This window comes from Calonectris borealis, chromosome W (genome assembly GCF_964195595.1).
Source record: "Calonectris borealis chromosome W, bCalBor7.hap1.2, whole genome shotgun sequence".
NCBI lineage: Eukaryota > Metazoa > Chordata > Aves > Procellariiformes > Procellariidae > Calonectris > Calonectris borealis.
Genome location: NC_134351.1, coordinates 11762096 through 11782253, shown reverse-complemented (window position 1 = coordinate 11782253; position 20158 = coordinate 11762096). Strand labels below are relative to the sequence as shown.

Sequence of the window (20158 nt, the reverse complement as noted above, 5' to 3'; positions counted from 1 at the left end):
ATAGCCATGTATGTGTTTGTGATTATTAGATTTGAATATATGATTTAAGTACATATTAGTACCTGGCCCATACCTATTTCTGAAGATGGAACTCATTTTTTACTGAGATCAGTTCATAATCTCACCTAATGTCAATGACAGATTTTCATACACATACACATATTTCTACACATAACCATGCCTTTCTGTCATTTCATTCCTCCCTTGTGCAGATAGCTCTGCTTTTAACTAAGTCTAGGAGACCAAAGAAAATACCACATAGGCACAGACTTACTGAGGGAGTTAGGGAACTGCATGTGGCTTTGCATGCCTCCCCATTTTAGACTGGGCCTCTGTCTCCCCTTGGTACAGATCTCATAATTTCAAACTGCTCTGCTCTTTGTTTCAGATTTTCCCTGAAATCTTCTCAGGAACTGAGGAATGAGGCAGTTTTATAATAGTGTTTGGGTCTAAGACATATCATTAAAAATGCAATTTTTTTCTTTTTTATTAGCCTTAGCTAATAAAATGTTATAGATGTTATTTAGTTCTTAGGTTTATTTGGCCATAGGTTTTGCTCAGCTGTCACTAGTATAAAATGTACAGAAGTGTGCCCTCCCAACCTACTGATGATTACCGATGCTTTCCTTGAAAACCATATTTGAAGAAAGTACGCCCTTGCTTTAGCCAGCCCTTGGCTGGTTTTGTGACAGGCGCGTGGCTCACTTCTTAGGGCACAGCATTCAGGGGAAAGAACTTAAGGCTGACTGAAATCCAGAGAAGGACTGAGAAACTCCTCCCAGCAGCCTGACTATCCAGGCCTGCAAAATCAGAGTCTAATATCGGCATTGTGGAAACAGAAGGAAAACATTCCAAACTGAAACTGAAATGGCATATTTTTGTATTTGAAGCTCCTTGCTTGTTACTATAATGGCCCAAATAAATTCTCTGGTTAGTGTAAAATAATATCCTGGTTCCGGCTGGGACAGAGTTAACTTTCATCCCAGTAGCTTGGGAGGTGTGCTGTGTTTCAGGTTTGGTATGAGAGGAGCGTTGATGGCCCATTGATGCTTTGGTTGTTGCTGGGTGGTGCTTGCACCGGGGACTTCTTGTTTCTCTTTTTGGCCTCCCATGCCCTGCCAAGTGCAGGGGAAGCTGTGGGGGGTGGGAAAGCATAGCCGGGGTGGTTGACCCAGCTGGCCAATGGGGTATTCTATACCATGTGACATCATGCTCAGTATAAAAACCAGGGGTGTGGGGGGGCTCGCACCCCATTCGTGACACGCGGTCGGTGAGCAGTTGCATTGTGCATCACCTGCTTTGTATATTCTGCTATTCTTGTTGTTCTCATTGTTATTATTACTGTTCTACTTGGTTTTATTTCAATTATTAAACTGTTTTTATATCAACCCGTGAATTTTCCTACTTGTGCCCTCCCGATTCTCTCCCCCATCCTACCGGAGGTGGGGGGTGATCGAGCGGCTGCGTGGGGTTTATTTGCTGGCTGGGGTTAAACCACCACAGTCCTTTTTGGCACCCAACGTGGGGCCACGAAGGGTTGAGATAACAACAGATTAACTAGAGCATATTAAGGAATTTATATCTGTTAACATATTCATTTATCTGATCTGCGCCATGCTCTTGTTTTTACTGTACTTGTTGAAGATTGGTGTTGGGTTTTGTAGTCTGCTGTGCTCTGCAGTGATTAATGATGTTTTGCCTGGGAGATTTGTTACTAAAATGCTAGCATTGGGGTGAAACGAAGAAGTCTCCGAAAAACTCTCTAAGACTCAATTTAGAGTTTTAGAAAGCAGGTATTCTTTATTGCAGCGCTGGACGCACAGGGGATCGCTCGACCTAGTGTGCGTGCCAAATCACGTAACCATAGGGGTTAAATGCAATTAGAGTATACATATTCATTACATTTCTGAGAAATAATCTAAATATTCATGTCATTTCCCGGAATTCATTAACATATGCAAATGTCCCCAACGCATGCGCCCTTGTGCTCTTTGGTGGTCTTTTGGGGTCCTCTGGTGGTCGTCAATAGTCTTCATCACAGTGCCCTCTGGTTGAACTCAGTCTTCATGCATGCTCCGTTTGTTTGGTTTACATGTTTTTCACTTGTAACAAGCTAGCTTATTCCAGTATACCTTCCCTATCAACCTTACAAGGTTAGCTTCTCTATCTAATTAACGTAAAGTACAACGTTTCAAGGCTCTTTTATCTATTGAATGTCCGGCCTATCTATTCATGAAGCATTCCTAACCCATCTACATCATTTCAACCAAAGAATCTCATGTCTCTTCACTGTTCCTTTCCTTCCTTATAAGGTTGTTCCGTTTCCATGGTTACTGCTCACTGGAGTCTAACAATGCTTCCAAGATACACAATTTATCTACATAACTACAAAAAAAACACCTGTTAGTTACCTAACTTTTAAACAACAAATCTTAACAAACTATATCCACTACATCAATTTGAGACTTATGATATTACTCCTTATCAGGGGGTTATTTGGTATTTGGGATTTGTAATGAAGCTGTTACTGTATTTCGGGTACCACCTCATGGAGACCATTAGCAATTATACCTCTTCCTTTGAGAGATTTTTTATGGAGGAAATAGAGAATGGCACCCTCACTACCTTCCTCTATGATGTCGCCTCCTTCGTTAAAATAACTTGTCAGTACCTTGAACATCCCTGGGTAGTTAAGATACATCTATTGGTATTCCTTGGGAATATTGTTTCAGTTTTGTCCAAGGTTAGTAAGCAATTTAAGAATGTCATCCAGAGATCTGCCCCAAGGCTGGATAGTTATGAGTGGCAGGGTGAGTGGGATAGCATGGGCAAATGCCTAGGACGGTGGGCACCGCCAGTGTTCTGGAACTTCACCCCTGAACAAGTGCAGAATCCTGAAAAATTAGTAGAATATTTGGAAAAATTATGCTGTCACCCTGGCCATTCTAGGGAGACACAAATTAGTGCAATGTGCTGGGGCCTGGCCCATGCCTAATGAGCCCTGTTTAACACCACTCAGAACCCCCAAGGGGAAGAAAAGGTCTCTGCAGCTGATGACAAAGCAACAGGCCCTGTGGCTATGCCACCCGCCAGGGCAGGCACGGCAGCTACTCCGCCCCCTGTGACAGAGAACCAACCCATGCCGGTATCAGTCGCCCCTATACAAAAAAGAAAATGCACAAGGAAATCAGCTCGTTTAGTAAGGGATGAAGATGAACCAGGGCCATCAGGAGAACAGGAGGAGGAGGAGGCAGAACCCGTAAATGACATGATAACCACCTGATCCCTATCCCTGGGTGAGCTGCGAGATATGCGAAAAGACTTCAGTTGTCGTCCAGATGAGCACATTGTCACCTGGCTGCTCCGATGCTGGGATAATGGGGCCAGTAGCCTGGAATTAGAGGGGAAGGAAGCCAAACAGCTGGGATCCCTTTCCAGGGAAGGGGACATTGACAAAGCGATTGGACAAGGGACACAGGCCCTCAGCCTCTGGAGGCGACTCCTGTCAGGCGTGAAGGAAAGGTATCCCTTCAAGGAAGATGTTATATGTCACCCAGGCAAGTGGACCACCATGGAGAAAGGGATCCAGTACCTGAGAGAATTAGCTGTGCTGGAGGTGATTTATGATGACCTGAACAACGAGCAGTTACCCAAAGATCCAGATGAAGTCAAATGCACCCGACCCATGTGGCAGAAGTTTGTATGGAGCGCACCAGCGTCACATGCAAACTCATTGGCAGTAAGGACCTGGAAAGAAGGAGAGGAACAAATGGTGGATGAATTCGCTGGCCAACTCCGGCAATATGAAGAAAGCCTCTCTCCCTCCCTACAGGCCTGTGTCTCTGCTGTGGAGAAACTGTCCCGGGAGGTCCAGCAACTCAAAGACGATATGTCCTGCTCCCCACCTGCCTGGGCCAGTATCTCAGCCATTAGGAGTAAGCATCCCTCTGATCAAGACAGGAGATATAGAAGGCACACGCCCCGGGGCACCCTGTGGTTTTACCTGCGTGACCACGGAGAGGACATGAGGCAGTGGGATGGAAAATCTACCTCGACCCTAGAGGCACAGGTACGTGAGTTGCAAGGAAAAACAACCACAAAAGGGGGTTCTTCCAGGAAAACTGCTGCTCCAGTCTCCAGTGAGCAGTTTCCCAGAGAGAGTAGAAGGGCTGATTCCACTTCTGACCTTAACAAAGGGACTTCTGATTAATACTTACAAGAAGTGGGTAGTGAATACGATGACCAGGACAAGAGGGCCCATGCCTCCAGCCAGGTGGAGGAAAGGGACAACCGGGTTTACTGGATTGTGTGGATTTGATGGCCTGGCACATCAGACCCACAGGAGTATAAGGCTCTCGTAGACACCGGTGCACAGTGTACCCTGATGCCATCAAGCTATGAAGGGGCAGAACCCATTTGTATTTCTGGAGTGACAGGGGGATCCCAAGAGTTAACTGTAATGGAGGCCGAAGTGAGCCTAACTGGGAATGAGTGGCAGAAGCACCCCATTGTGACTGGCCCAGAGGCTCCCTGCATCCTTGGCATAGACTACCTCAGGAGAGGGTATTTCAAGGACCCAAAAGGGTACCGGTGGGCTTTTGGTATAGCTGCCCTGGAGACGGAGGAAACTAAACAGCTGTCCACCTTGCCTGGTCTCTCGGAGGACCCTTCTGTTGTGGGGTTGCTGAGGGTTGAAGAACAACACGTGCTGATCGCTACCCCAACAGTGCACCGGTGGCAATATCGCACCAACCAAGACAGCCTGCTTCCCATCCATGAGCTGATTCATCGACTGGAGAGCCAAGGAGTGATCAGCAAGACTCGCTCACCCTTTAACAGTCCCATATGGCCAGTGCAAAAGTCTAATGGATAGTGGAGATTAACAGTAGACTACCATGGCCTGAACGAAATCACACCGCCACTGAGTGCTGCTGTGCCGGACATGCTAGAACTCCAATATGAACTGGAGTCAAAGGCAGCCAAGTGGTATGCTCACGTACCCAAGAGTTGGGCCACTGAAGAACATCAAAACAACCAGCAGGTGGACCAGGCTGCTAAGGTCGAAGTGGCTCAGATGGATCTGGACTGGCAACATAAGGGTGAATTATTTATAGCTCGGTGGGCCCATGACACCTCAGGCCATCAAGGAAGAGATGCAACATATAGATGGGCTCGTGATCAAGGGCTGGACTTAACCATGGACAATATTGCACAGGTTGTCCATGAATGTGAAACATGCGCTGCAATCAAGCCAGCCAAGCAAGTAAAGCCTCTTTGGTATGGAGGACGATGGTTGAAATAGAAATATGGGGAGGCCTGGCAGATTGATTATATCACACTCCCACAAAACTGCCAAGGCAAGTGCTATGTGCTCACCATGGTGGAAGCAACCACCGGATGGCTGGAAACATATCCTGTGCCCCATGCCACTGCCCGGAACACCATCCTGGGCCTTGAAAAGCAAGTCTTATGGCAACATGGCACCCCAGAAAGAATTGAGTCAGACAACGGGACTCATTTCCGAAACACCCTCATAGACACCTGGGCCAAAGAGCATGGCATTGAGTGGGTCTATCACATCCCCTACCATGCACCAGCCTCTGGAAAAATTGAACGATACAACGGACTGCTAAAGACAACACTGAGAGCAATGGGTGGTGGGACATTCAAGCATTGGGATACACATTTAGCAAAAGCCACCTGGTTAGTTAACACTAGGGGATCTGTCACTCATTTTGGCCCTGCCCAATCAAGACTCTTACGTACTGTAGATGGAGATAAAGTCCCTGTCGTGCACATAAGAAATATGCTGGGGAAGACAGTCTGGGTTACTCCTGCCTCTGGCAAGGGAAAACCCATCCGTGGGATTGCTTTTGCTCAAGGACCTGGGTGCACTTGGTGGGTAATGCGAAAGGATGGGGAGGTCCGGTGTGTACCTCAAGGGGATTTGATTTTGGGTGAAAATAGCCAATGAACTGAATTGTATGATGGTAATTGCTATATAATACTGTATGTCATCACTTCTATGGTTGCTATATGTCATATCAACAGTATTGCAGTAAGAATCACCCAGATGAATGCAGAATGAACTCCGATGAAACTGAGCAAAGTGCAACGATGATAGAACCAGATGAGCGCAGTGATAATGGAACCAGAACTGGCTTCAGGATGCAACAGTCCAAAACCACACACCATCTCTCCTGCCCTGAAAGACTGTTATGACAGATGGAGCCCAAAGTCATGGACTAAATGAACTCAATGGACATTTTAGAGGGATGGCCCATGGACTTAGGGAATGATATCTCTGTGTGTGTATATATAAAAAGGCAGGAAAAGTGGTGATGATTAATTAGAATGTATTGGAAAATGTGCGACCTAGGCATGACGTAAATGGTATAGAATAAGGGGTCGATACTGTCCTGGTTCCGGCTGGGACAGAGTTAACTTTCTTCCCAGTAGCTTGGGGGGTGTGCTGTGTTTTGGGTTTGGTATGAGAGGAGTGTTGATGGCCCATTGATGCTTTGTTTGTTGCTGGGTGGTGCTTGCACCGGGGACTTCTTGTTTCTCTTTTCAGCCTCCCATGCCCTGCCAAGTGCAGGGGAAGCTGGGGGGGTGGGGAAGCATAGCTGCGGTGGTTGACCCAGCTGGCCAATGGGGTATTCTATACCATGTGACATCATGCTCAGTATAAAAACCAGGGGTGTGGGGGGGCTCGCGCCCCGTTCATGACACGTGGTCGATGGTCGGTGAGCAGTTGCATTGTGCGTCACCTGCTTTGTATATTCTGCTATTCTTGTTGTTATCATTGTTATTATTACTGGTTTACTTCGTTTTATTTCAATTATTGAACTGGTTTTATCTCAACCCACGAGTTTTCCTACTTGTGCCCTCCCGATTCTCTCCCCCATCCCACTGGAGGTGGGTGGTGAGCGAGCGGCTGCGTGGGGTTTATTTGCTGGCTGGGGTTAAACCACGACAAATAATTAATACAAAGTTAACAGGGATGAACTTCTAATACAGTTTTATGTTATTATCCCTGTAAGTAAAGTTTCAGAGCATACAGAATTATACTCTTTACTGTAAAATCACACAAGAAATATGCTTTAGTGCATATTTTTTCCTTCCATTTTAGGTTGATGTTAAATAGTGCAAAGCATTGCAACATAGAGAAATAACACTTTGCATTTGGGTAGTGCCTCCTAACCTGAAAGTGGATCAATACGTGTTTCAGTTGGCCAACCATCTTCACTGGACATAGGTTACTTCTGCTTTAAGTAATACCTCATACTGTAATTGCCAAACAAAATAAACCTCTCCTGGGTTCCAAGCAATAGTCCACCTTTCCTTTTTACAGGAATTATTAACACAAACCATAGCTGTCAGAAGTTCATTCTCCTGAGAAGAGAATTCTGGACACTGCAGGGAAAGGAAGTGAAAACCTCAGTTTTTTGACTGGTGCAAGGATAACACTGAAACTAAAAACACCTGTGTCCTGATTTCATCCTATCTCATAAAAGTGTAGCCAGCAATATTATGAGCTAGTGCAGTTATTACTTCATTGTTTCTCAATTCATGTTACATTAATGTTAGTATGATTTCTTATAAGAGGTGGAAACTTTCCAGAAGTTTTCTTATGTCCTTTCAGTGTCTATGTCTAACAGTTTTTGGAAGAAGTTATGATGAAAAACAAGTTTCAGATGACTATCAAAAACCACAGTGCTGTTTGGATACACTTTGTTCCACCTCGAGTTATATAGTCATATAAACTCAGTGAAATAAGTGTCATTATTTTCACTGTTAATTATTTGTACTTGCTCTCCACTTACTCACGGACATACTCTTCCCTGTAGGTGATACAGCAGAAGAGATTGACTTGACTGTGGTTTACCAAGCAGCAGCTAATGGTGATGTGAACACACTAACTGCAGTCATTCGAGAAGATCCTTCCATCCTGGAGTGCTGTGACAGCGAGGGTAAATGAGGGCTTGAGCTTGTTCTCAGGGGATTAGTTGCTTCAGACTGCAATTAAATTTTCCATTTTTTATCCTGATTTTTGTGTTCAGCAAATTATATTTAGTAGCAGAATATGGGAAATTTGAGTTATTCTTTGGAACATCCACTGGAAATGCACACTTTGGATACTTCTTTCCCCCTGTAATTGTAAGATCTTTTATATGGACACAAATATGTTGTTTTGCTATAATCAGACAGTACTTTATCATGAATCTATTTTATCTTCTTTAGGGAGATGCTGAGAAATTGCTGTCATTTCAGGGAAGGAAAAAGAATATTTTTTATCAAAGCCAAATGCTATACATTCTGCACATCTCTAGAGTAGAGTGTTCCAGTCATTTGTACTTTAAAAGTATGTGCACAGACACAATTTGAAAGATTTTGTCATGTAATTGTTTGCCAAAGGGTTGGTTGTACAATGTGCAAAGATCTAAATAATCTGTTTTATCTGTGAGACTGCTCTCCTTTTCCTTTTGTGTTCAGGTTACTATATAATGCTATTACAAAGTGCTGTCCATTAACTGGGTTTTATATACATCTATTTCCCAAGTGAATTAGAGCCACAGATCTCTGGAAGCTTCTCTCAAGGAAGACTTTGTTTATTCAAAAGTATTTTTTATTGCAGTTTCTTTTAAAGGATCCATATGAACACTGTCTATTCTAATCTTTACCAACTTTTACCAAGTTACCAATTTTTCCTACACTTTAAATCAGACATCCTAACTGTTATACTGTTATCTTTAAAAGATGTATTGGTCAGTAGGGAAAATGCTTAATCAAGCATTAAGCTCAAGCACTTAATCAAGCTAAAATGCTCTCAGTGCAGATCTTTAATGGGAGAAGGACTGTGTATGAAGGGCAGTGGGTGGAGATAGACTGATCAGCAAATGGAAGCATTTCAGCTCCAGAATAAGCTTGTTTACTAGCTTGTACATACAAATGTAACTAAAGACCAGTCTTGCAAAACATATGATTCATATCCTGCACGTATGGCAGAGTCTGCATAACTTTAGCTTGAGTAGCATGCATTTTCTCAGCAGTCTCATTGAATCCAGTAAGAATAATTATTCTTCAGTTGTGCCTGAAGTTTCTAATAGTCTTATAGTTTCTAATATTCAGGTTTATTCCCAGCTTAGTCATTTTAAATTGCTTTGTCAGATTCTGCAGGAAAAATTCTTGCTGTTATTCAGCAGTTAACAGAATGGAAGGAAGAGGAAGCAATTAAAAGATATCATAATACTTCATGATGAAATTTGAGTATTAGGTTTGAATGTAGATTTCAGTCTTTTTCTAGCACAGAAATTGTTTGCAGAATATAAAATAAGTTGTCAGAACAACAGAAAAGAAAATATTCTACAGCAAATCCAGTCTTTAAAATAAGTTGTTGTCTACATAAAGCATCATCTCACACACACACCCCTCTGCATGGGACAGGGCTTGATTTCATAAACCTTTTGAATACATAGAGACATAATGAAGCTGGGGTTTGAGAAAATTAGCCAAGCACCACCTGGCTACTAGTCACTTTGAAGAATATCAGCCTCCAAAATGGTGTACGAAGCTTCATATTGGGAGCTTGTCAACAGAAAAACACTTTTCCCTCCAGAAGTAGAGTTAATGAGGCAAGGCTTTTTCTAATGAAGTCATGCTCTTTTTAAAATCAGTGGTCATCTAGCTGGCATAGCAGTTACTTGCTGCCTGCAAAAAGCTGAGTACAGCTGTTGGACAGTTGTCAGAGAAAGGATTTGTTAATTTGCCAGTGCTAACATTAGCAAATAAGAAAATACCTCTATCTTATGGCTTCGTCAAAATAAAAATTGTAAAAGAACATTTTACTTTCTTCCCCAGGTTGCACACCTTTGATGCATGCTGTGTCAGGACGTCAGGTTGATACAGTGAAACTTCTATTGAAGATGGGAGCCAATATTAATACTCAAGATGCTTGTGGACGTACCAGTTTATCTCTGGCAACTTATCTGGTACCAAGACTTGGGGGAGGAGGATGGAAAGATAGTTGGAGTGAAGGGAGGAAATGTGCAGAGCAAATAAGATTTTTGTTCATACTACAGAAAGAAAAAAAGTACAAAACATTGGTTCTAGACAACAGTGAAATTGTAAACTTTACTATAATGCAAAGCTGGAAGCAATGATTGTTAGAAAAGGATCAGGACTCCTTTCAGAGTGTCCTTCCTCTTTCAGGTTGTAAAATCAGTGCATGGTATGGGGTTCTCACTAGATCCAGGGTTTCAGGAAAGCCACTTTTTTCTGTGCACTGGAAAGTCCCCTTTTGTTCTTAATATGCAGATTAACATCTCCCCTCCCACTGTCAGCATCAGATTTTTATGCTCCAGGGAGGACATTCCTATCTCAACTTTTGGTGGCCAACAGGCATGTTTTCCTGCACACCACATGAGCCAGGGCATTGCTTTTTCCTTCACTATAGTGCTGGACCTTTGATGGCTAGGTCAAGAACTTAAGTTCAAGGTGCTGCAGGTGCCAGTGCAGATACTCAGATCATAAGCAATCCAATCCCCCACATGCAAGTGATAGTAGGGGCAGACATCCCATCGAGAAGTTTGGGAAGGGAGATGTGGTGCTCTCTGAAGCACACAAGGATGGTCCTCTTCTCCTTAGTCTTCTACTCCTTGCTTGAAGGAATTCAGGACTCAGAGAGAGGATGGGGACTGGGTCAGTTGGGCAGAGGGGTTGACCATGGGCTTCTGTTATTAGTTGGACAGAAAAGAGGAAGGAATGTTTACCCGTGCTGCATGGTATGCGTTATGGCTGGATGACCCGCCAATTCATTTAAACAGATACAGTGGCAGCCTAATTAAATCACATCCCTTGCATCTAGTTTCTTCCTGCAAATTCAGGACAAAAACAATGCTTCTGCTCAGCTATGCAATATTCAACCAGAAAATAAGTGTAGAAAATAGCAAAACAGGCAGTCTCATTCAGTGCAAGGAGCATGCCCCACTTACTTGAGAAGAAACATTTCCTCTGCCAGATATTTTCAAAAAATCCCATAATTAGTGTCATGTTCCTTTTTTCCTTCCTCTTTTCCCAGAGGGGAAAAAATATTCTTTGGAAAAAAAGAAATGACTGGAAAAGATTTAAGCCACCCAGGCTTTGGAGTTTCCATTTCTGTTTCTGTGATGGATATAATCAGAGGTCTAGAGAGCATTTGGCTGTGATGTCTGTCCAGAGAACTGAATTCAGCAGAGCTCCACATTCACAATCGCATGCAGAATTCGGTGGTCTTGTACTTCCACCGGGAGCCACAACAGGGATGTTCTGATTCCATCATTCCACACCTTTTCCCTATAAATGCTGGTAATACCAATCTGACGTAGCTCATACAGGAGGGAACGGTCTTTATCGATTGCCTGTGGAGGTTTGAACAAAACACTTAAACACGTTTGATTTCCCTGGGACTTAAGTATATGCTGAAAGATTTACGCAGTCACAACCAGATTGTTTACTTGCTTTTTTGTTGAGGTGATCAACTGAAGGATTTAGTCCAAGAACTGATTCATCCCATCTGTTTTGGTGCTGTTTTCAGTCTAACATTGTCACTAATTCAAACTTCTGCAACAATGTTTAAAAGACATTCTAAGGCTTTTTAGTATTGATTTGCCATCCCTGCTAAAATCTCATAAAGGAAATGAGATTAAGTGCTCATGTTCTTGGTTAACCTAGCATAATTAAATCCACATGCAGGAATAGCATTTGCTAGCATACCACTAGCATTTGCTAGTGATACAGGAATTAGCAGGTTTTTAATCACTTTAATCACTCATTCGGTACTTGCCACGGCTGCAGAAAAGCCAAAATGCAGTGTAAATAAAACACCTTATCGTAGAAATGAATGGGCAAGCTAGTCTGAGAGTCAGACTCCAAAGCGGAAGTGCTCTCAGTGCTGAGACCTATATTGGGGAAACAAAAGACCAGTTCCTCCACTGACAGAAATGGCTACAGTCACACACGGACACCAGAATCACCAAGCAAAGATCTGGCCTGATGCATTTCACTTTCCTCTTTGACATGCTGTAATTTCTTTTTTAGGGCTGGCTGGAAGGCTGTGTCAGCCTGCTCAGAAACGGTGCTAAGCAGAACATACCCGACAAAAACGGGAGGTTGCCACTACACGCTGCTACCGCAGAGCCTGACATGAGGTATGTCCCAGGCTCCAACAGCATTTGCCGGTTGAATCTCAACAGATAGTCACCAACACAAGCTACCCAGCCCAAAGGGGAGCCTGGGTCAGGAAGGTTAGCTGTGACAGTTACACTTGTGACTTGCTCTTTTGTTTAGTGGTTATCATAAAGGGGGTAGAGAGAAGGAAAAGCATTGTAAAACACTTGTGTAACAGAGATATATGGCCAAGCAAGGCGAGGAACCTGATTTAAGATCACAACAGCAGGAGGGAAAAAAAAATTATAATAGAGCTTGAAACTATGGGTTTCCCTTGACCAATTACCTTTCTGCCACCTCCCCACAAGAAATATTACAAGCTCCTTCTCTGGACTTCTCTGAGTAGCATGGCAAGTGTGAGAAAAGTTTTCCACACGATGACCTCTCTGAGAGCCCCGACTGTAAAGGGGAAGCTGAGGTTTGGTGGACTGGCTCATTTTTAACTACTCTTACTGAAGGTGGAGTAACAACTAAAGAGTATCGTCATAAAAAGTCTTAAGGAAGATCCGCTTTGTCTCATTCCAGCCTGTGATAATAGGAAGGTTTAACAAATTTTGATTTGTACATCAAAATTCAATATTGTGTAAATTCAATCAAAAAATTCTCCCAAGTAGATCATGACTGGAGGGATAGGAATCATTAGAGACAGGTAAAACAGTCAGTACATGTAAAATGTTTGTGTGACTTAATCATTGAGGCTATGGTTTTGCTGTTGTTGCCATATCAGACCACCCCAGACCTCTGTGCGTTTCTGCTGATCTTGCTCTCCAGCTTTTTTTAACAGCTTTATTAATTTTCCACCTTCATCATTGTTTTTCATGCATCACTTGGAGGGAATAGTTTGAAGTTTCTGCAAAAGTATGAGTGCATTATCATTAAACAAAGCCTCCACAGAAAGAAGACGCTGCACATGCTGCTACTTGAAAGGGAACAGTAATCTACTTTACACAGGGTTCCCTGAACGTTTTTTCACATTTTCCATGGATACGGGCAGACCTTTGCTCTGCACAGGAGTTTACCAGCTGCTCAATTCCTTTTCCTCTGTCTTCTGGCTGGGGTTGCCCCATGCCCAGAAGACATGCCTGGAGCACTGAGGGGGGCTTTTCCATCATGGTCATTGTCACTCTTGAATCCCATGTTGTTGCCAAAAGGGTATATGCAGTGGCCAGCTATGAAATGCTTTTTCAGCCAAGTTTGAAAGCTGGCAGCCCACTGCTACAACCCCATGTGCTGGAGGCAGCACATGGACCATGTGGAAAGACAGAGGCAATGATCAGCCAATTTATGTATGGATTTGATAATTGATTTATGTGCTTCAGTGCATGTTCCACAGAGACTCTGCCTTTAAGAGTAGATATCAGAGAAATCTCAACTGGGGTGGCTGAATATCTACATATTTGAGTGGTAGCATTGATGTCATAATGATCTGAGGATATAAGTGAGGCAAGGTTTGTTGATAGAGGTTTTACACTCAAAGAATGACATTTCCCTCACATACACTGTTTTCATTTATTATATCTGGGGTTAAACTATAGAACCATGTAACAGATTATATTAAAAAAAAAATATTTGGGTTCCTGGCTCCTGAAGATGGCATTACCAAACAGATAAGCTTTTCACCTGCAGAATTGCCCATATCATCCCTAAGCAATTGTAAATGTCTTTCTTTTGCACAATTTACACTATCTAGTTGTTTATTACTGGGAAAAAATAACAAACAGATTTCTCACGCAACATTCTCAAATTCATCTGATCAACACACCTGAGCACAGTTCAATCCAGAAAATGTACTGGAAGTTGTTGAAGATTGCCCTGATGAAAAGCAGCAAAAGATTTTCATTCAGTCTCCTATGAGTGGGAATAAATGCATGGTTGTATACATTTATCTGTGCATTATCTGTACATTTATCAGAGTTACCACCTTGACACTTCCTCGTCTTTTAATCTCCTTGCAAAACAGCATGTCTTTTAAAAGACCATGTTTTTAAGGTTTCTAACAAATTCACACTTTCAGATGAGCCATAGGTTTGCATTATGGTCTTATCTAGGGATCCACTAAAGATATATCTTTCCTTTTGCTAGAATCATAAGAACTGTACATCCATGTTAGGATCTATGCTATTTGGCTTTGTTACAGGCTGCTAACAGGATGGTCCTTGTCATTTCCATGGTCCACCCATCTACATGGTCCAAACACTTAGCATCCTACTATGAAACATAACCATCTTCTCCAAACCTATAGTGACTTCAGAACATCTTCATAGGATGCCAGAAGAAAAAGAAAAGCAAAATCCGTGCAGTGTTAAAAATATTATTGCACTTGAATAATATTTCATGTAACTATTTTATTGTAACTGTTCCCTCCACCAGAGGGGAGTGGTTGGAGTCTGATATTCTATAAAATGTGAACCAACGCATTGCTATATTTTATACCATAACAATGGCCCTATCCCAGCAGACACACTGTAAGGCCTTGTAAAATACTATTGGTTTGTGTGTGTGTAAACATATTGTATGTATGCATGTACACACACACAAACACGTACACATCACATTACTCCAAGAGTTAAGGAGCATGAAAAATCATTTTAGAAACTGGTCATTAGCATTTATGTTTGTTTAAAACTTTATAAAATAGGATGACGATGAATTGCTAAGCTACCAAAAACTGCACATGTGTATAGTAGTACACACTCTGTTTCTAGCCTGGCAATCAGCATAAGAACTCTTCCTAGCGGATCTGCTTTTAATTCCCAGCACTAAACTTCTGTTGTTACAGTAAGCCATAAAATCCTATTTGCTTTTCTAGTATGACATAGCTCAGACCTAAGATTCTGACCTGTGCCCATCACTAATACTGATTTTTCTTGAAATTGCATGTTTTGTTTCTCAAAAAATGTCAATTTTTTAGGTTCATAAGGGGTGCAGCACAATGATTATGTCATTGCTTCTGCAGGCTTCTGAACGTGCTTCTGCAGCAGTCAAATCTTGGTGAAATTAATCATCAGGACAATGAGGTGAGTGAGCTTGCGCTACAAGTCACAGTCCCAGGCTCTGGGGTCATACAAGCCATGCTGTTCAGAAAGAGTCCACTGAACTATCAATTTTATGATGAGACTATGCACTAGTCAAAAATTTCTATAATGCTTTTGCTGAACTCTGCAAAGCATTATCTCATTTTTCCTACTATGTGTGATGCACCTTTAGGCTAATAAACCTTCTCCATATACTGCCAACTATGAGGTACCTTGAATCAGTCTCTTAACTCACTTGCCAAGATATTAATTGCTTTTGATTCTTCTGAAGTTAGACATTGGACTAAATCTTCACCTTTTCCAAACATCCCATCATTAAAGTACTAACTGTTCTCAGGAAAAATATCAGAAACCTGGTATTAAACAGAACAGCCATGGAGCTACAAAAAATTATGCTATCCTCTGATCCTTAAAGAATTGTGCCCTGCATGTGTATATATAGTGTACACAGGAGAGTGTCAACTTCCCAAATGTGTTCTTCTCCAAATAGAGAAGCCAAGACACAAGAGAGACTCTGGACCTCTTTTCATATGTTTCTCTTCACTCTAGCAATTGCTCAAGGATGTCTCTCTTCTCCACGGTGCCAGAATCACCACAGGGTTGTTAATTTTCCCTTTTCCCATGAACCTCCCTTATTCACTGCATGGTTTGCAGACCCTGCTTACAACAGCCTAAACCGGACATATGCTTTGTCTTGGCGTAGAATTATGTTGCTAATGAATTGCGTGGAACCATGGATCACAATTTCAAGCCCTAATGTTTTGCTGTAATGCGTTGCTACATGCAATTTGGAACTTATAGTCCAGCTCACTGTCATTTGGCACTGGGAAGATATTTGTTCAAGTGTCAGCACTAAGTCCTGAATATTCATGTTTTCTGAAAAATGTGGATCCTCACAAATTATTTCAGCTAATAGAGCTGTTCTCTTGGCATAAGTAAACCACTTCATTTTTCCCATCTTACACTTGAGAAAAACACCCTGATGAATTCATGAACACATAAACAGGAAGAAATACATCTGGAGGTTTCATAGTTTCCACAACTGTGGCTTTCTGTGGGTTTCTTATGAAGCCTGTGAGATGACAGTGTGAAGAAACATTCCCTGAAAAAGCCTAGAATCTGGGCAAAACCAGTGTCACGCTATTTTTCCCAGAGCCATTTCTTGTTTTTTCTCCTTTTATGTCCCCTATTGCTCCTTATTTTTTATAAATATGCAATTGTTTGGCTGTCTCACCTTTAATATTATATTCTGCTGGATCCTCAGCTTTGACGGTTCTGATATCACTCTCATGCTTCCTCTCACAAACAGTAGACTATCCACATATGCCATTCAGGGGTGCTATCACCATGCACAAATCAGATGGGTGCAGGCTGGACAGCCATTGCCCGCTGCAGCAGGCCCACACATGTGAGCTGCCACTATAACCAGCTCAATGCTCTTTTCTCAGTTGGGTGCTCCGAAAGGACATGTGGAATGTACAAATTATTAGAAAAGAAATAGAGAACAAAACAGGAAGCAGCATTATACTCACTCTGAATCCTTGGTATACCTGCATCTTGAATGCCGGCTGCAAGAGTCATCTGAAAAAGGATATACAAGAAAAGGAACAGAAAAGGACTACAAAGATGATAATAGTTATAGAATAGCTTCCTTTCATAGGCAAGCTAACAACTAGAACAAACTAACTACAATAGGACTTTCAGTTGGCAACTATGTCAGAGGGATGATATAATACAAGTCCATGACATTGTAAATTGCATGCAGAAGATGAAAAGAAAATTATTATTCACTGTTTTTTACATCTAAAATGATGGGGACACCTACAGAAATTATCAGGCAGCAGTTTTAAAGAATATGAAAAGAAGTACCTTTTCACAAAATGCGTCATTACCCTGTGGACATCTGGATGGCATAGGAAGTCTTTAGCCTGATTACCAAATGTTAGGTGACTGTATATCACCAAGCCTTGTTTCTTATATTTTCTCCCTAAGCATCTGCTACTGACCTCTCTGAGCTGTGTCCCTGGACTAGAGGGATCTTTGATCCCTACCCACAGTTCTCACTCTCTTACACTACAGCTGACTCTGCTGGTGACCACAGTAGAAACAGAGAGAAAGTTGATTTTTCAATTATTTTGCCTTTTTGTCCATATCAACAGACTGAGAGTGGATGATGGAAAGCTGTCCTGGTACGCTGTAGCTTCCCCTCTTTCAGTGATTTTTCCTGCTCTCCAGGACTAGGCGTGAGGACCCATGTCCCAGCTGGAAATCACTTCACTGAAGCCTCACTTCACAGCACTCACAGATATTGAGTGTCCATCAACAGTACTAAGTCCCTGGTGTCAAAACTTTGGTCCACTGACATCAATGGCAGAGTTCCCATTAATTTCAGTGAGGGCAGGATTTCACCCTCATTTTCGGTTTTACAAAACCAAAACCCCCATGATTAAGCTTTGCAAACCCTAACTAAAACCAAAACTGCTCTTGTTCAACTGCTCTATTTTGTTATCACCCTGTCATGGTTTAAACCCAGTCGGCAACTAAGCACCACACAGCCGCTTGCTCACCCTCCCCCCACCTTGGTGGGATGGGGGACAGAATCGGAAGAGCAAAAGTAAGAAAATTCATGGGTTGAGATAAGAACAGTTTAATACTTGAAATAAAATAAAATAATAATAATAATAAGAAGAAGAAGAAGAAGTAGTAAAACAACAAGAGAGAGAGAGAAGAACAAAACCCAGGGAAAAAAACAAGTGATGCAACCGCTCACCACCCACCGACCGACGCCCAGCCAGTCCCCAAGCAGTGATCACTGCCCCCCGGTCAACTCCCTCCAGCTTATATACTGAGCATGATGTCATATGGTATGGAATACCCCATTGGCCAGTTTGGATCAGCTGTCCTGGCTGTGCCCCCTCCCAGCTTCTTGTGCACCTGGCAGAGCATGGGAAGCTGAAAAGTCCTTAACTAACGTAAGCACTACTTAGCAACAACTGAAAACATCAGTGTGTTATCAACATTACTCTCATACTAAATCCAAAACACAGCACTATACCAGCTACTAGGAAGAAAATTAACTCTATCCCAGCCAAAACCAGGACACACCCATACTTAAGCCATCTGGGGACTTGAAAAGCCTTATAATATACCTGATGAGTAGAGAGAAATTAGTGTTAGGGGATTCAAGCTTTTACTTAGAAAATCACTGCTAACAACTTCCACTATTAATGCACTGATAAGCTGTTTGCATCAAAGTTTTATAGCTTGTACTTTACCTGAGTTGTTGCCAATTGGCTTTATGGGGTTCTATGTCAAGTTTTAATTTCTTTTCCACTCTACATTTTTTGCTTTTTATCATTTTGGAAACCAGGCAAGACCCTTGAAATGCATTTTCCCTGGTAAGAGATAGTAAACGCCACCTGCCCAAAGTAAAATGTTACTACATCTGAACAATACTAGCAATTTTTAAGAAACATGTTGAATGAATAACTTTATACAGAAAATCTTTAATATTATGGATGTAGAGTAAAATATAGGTGTGTATGACAATGTTTATGAAGGTGCAAATACAGGCCATGAATTCTCTGATCTACCAAGACTGACCGAACACAGCTAAGATGGAATGAAAATGCAGGTTGATAGCTTACCATTTGCTTTGTTTTCCCCCTAAACAGTAAATATGAGATGTTTATATTGTGACTTTTTTGTTGACATCACTGGGCCAGTTCCTTAGCTTGCTGATTAGTGCCAGCTAAAATACTAGCTTATAATATTTATTTTGGATCAAAGATAAGACCTAAGATAAACATCACACTGTGTCATGTCGAAGCACCAGTCTAAAATAGGCCTTTCAAACAGGATCCAAACTGAGCAGTGAGAAACCATCCCCCAGCTGTCGTGGTCCTGACCATGCATTATTTATAACAGGCTGTAGTCAGGTACAAAAGAAGCATTCGTATCTGTATCCATTTTCTGTAATAACACCAAAAAGCTAATTGCTTAGTTCCCCCTTATGACTCCACTAATTCAGAAGTTGTTACTAATTATTTCAAATCAAGAGGGAGAAGGAAGAGTCTGTCAGTCCCAAATGATTTCAGAGCTGTCTAGCTTATCTACAGAGACTTGAAGGGCGCTCCTATGAGTGACGATTATTTGCTCTCCGGGTTTGTGGTTTTCAGGGAATGACTTCACTCCACTGGGCTGCTTTCCACAACAGGCCCCAGCACACCCAGACTCTACTGCACAAGGGAGCAGATCTGACTCTGGTGGACAAAGACTTCAAAACAGCTCTGCACTGGGCAGTACAGGTGAGCCATGGCTGCGGTTTCACCAGGCAGTTGCTTGAACTGAGCCGGCTATTGCAGTGTCCTAAATACTCTGAAAGCAAATATTTTGGCTGTGAAATGAGGAAAATGGATGCTAAGAATGCCCACTAACACCCCCACCATTTTGCCAGTAGGCACGGATCAAGGATCTAACATCTTCTTTGGAGAGCAAGGCATACTTAATGTAGGCTCAGCACTGTTGCCCTAAACAAAGTTATCATTTATCTCACTGGGACTATGTGTATGCTTCATGTTGAACTCATGCTTAAATTTTTTCACTGAATCAGGGTTGCAGAAATCAGCAGCTTAAATAGTCTTGCCAAAGACCTTTGGGAATAAAATCATGTAAATGCAACTTAAAACATATTTAAACAGCTATAGTTGTGGAATAATTAGCTGAAGGGTTGAGGTCCTACTTCTCTGGAGATTAAGGAAGACAAGGAGCCAAACATATTTCCTGTTGAGCTGTATGTTCCTATCTCCTATGCAAAAAAATGTGAAATTGCTAAAAATTACTTCGGCAATCTTTAGAGAAGAAAAACACACAGGTTTAATGTGACTTTAAACATTGTATTATGCAATTGGTAACAG

General features: G+C 42.0%; 1 protein-coding gene across 1 annotated transcript in view; it reads left to right on the top strand.

Moving 5' to 3' along the window:
• LOC142074937 (ankyrin repeat domain-containing protein 55-like) overlaps positions 1-20158 on the top strand; it is a 45999-nt gene that overhangs the window by 6901 nt on the left and 18940 nt on the right. The window contains 5 exon segments of the mRNA XM_075135953.1: positions 7851-7973; positions 9862-9992; positions 12079-12188; positions 15164-15224; positions 19421-19549. Of these exon segments, the coding sequence (XP_074992054.1) occupies positions 7851-7973; positions 9862-9992; positions 12079-12188; positions 15164-15224; positions 19421-19549 (554 nt within the window).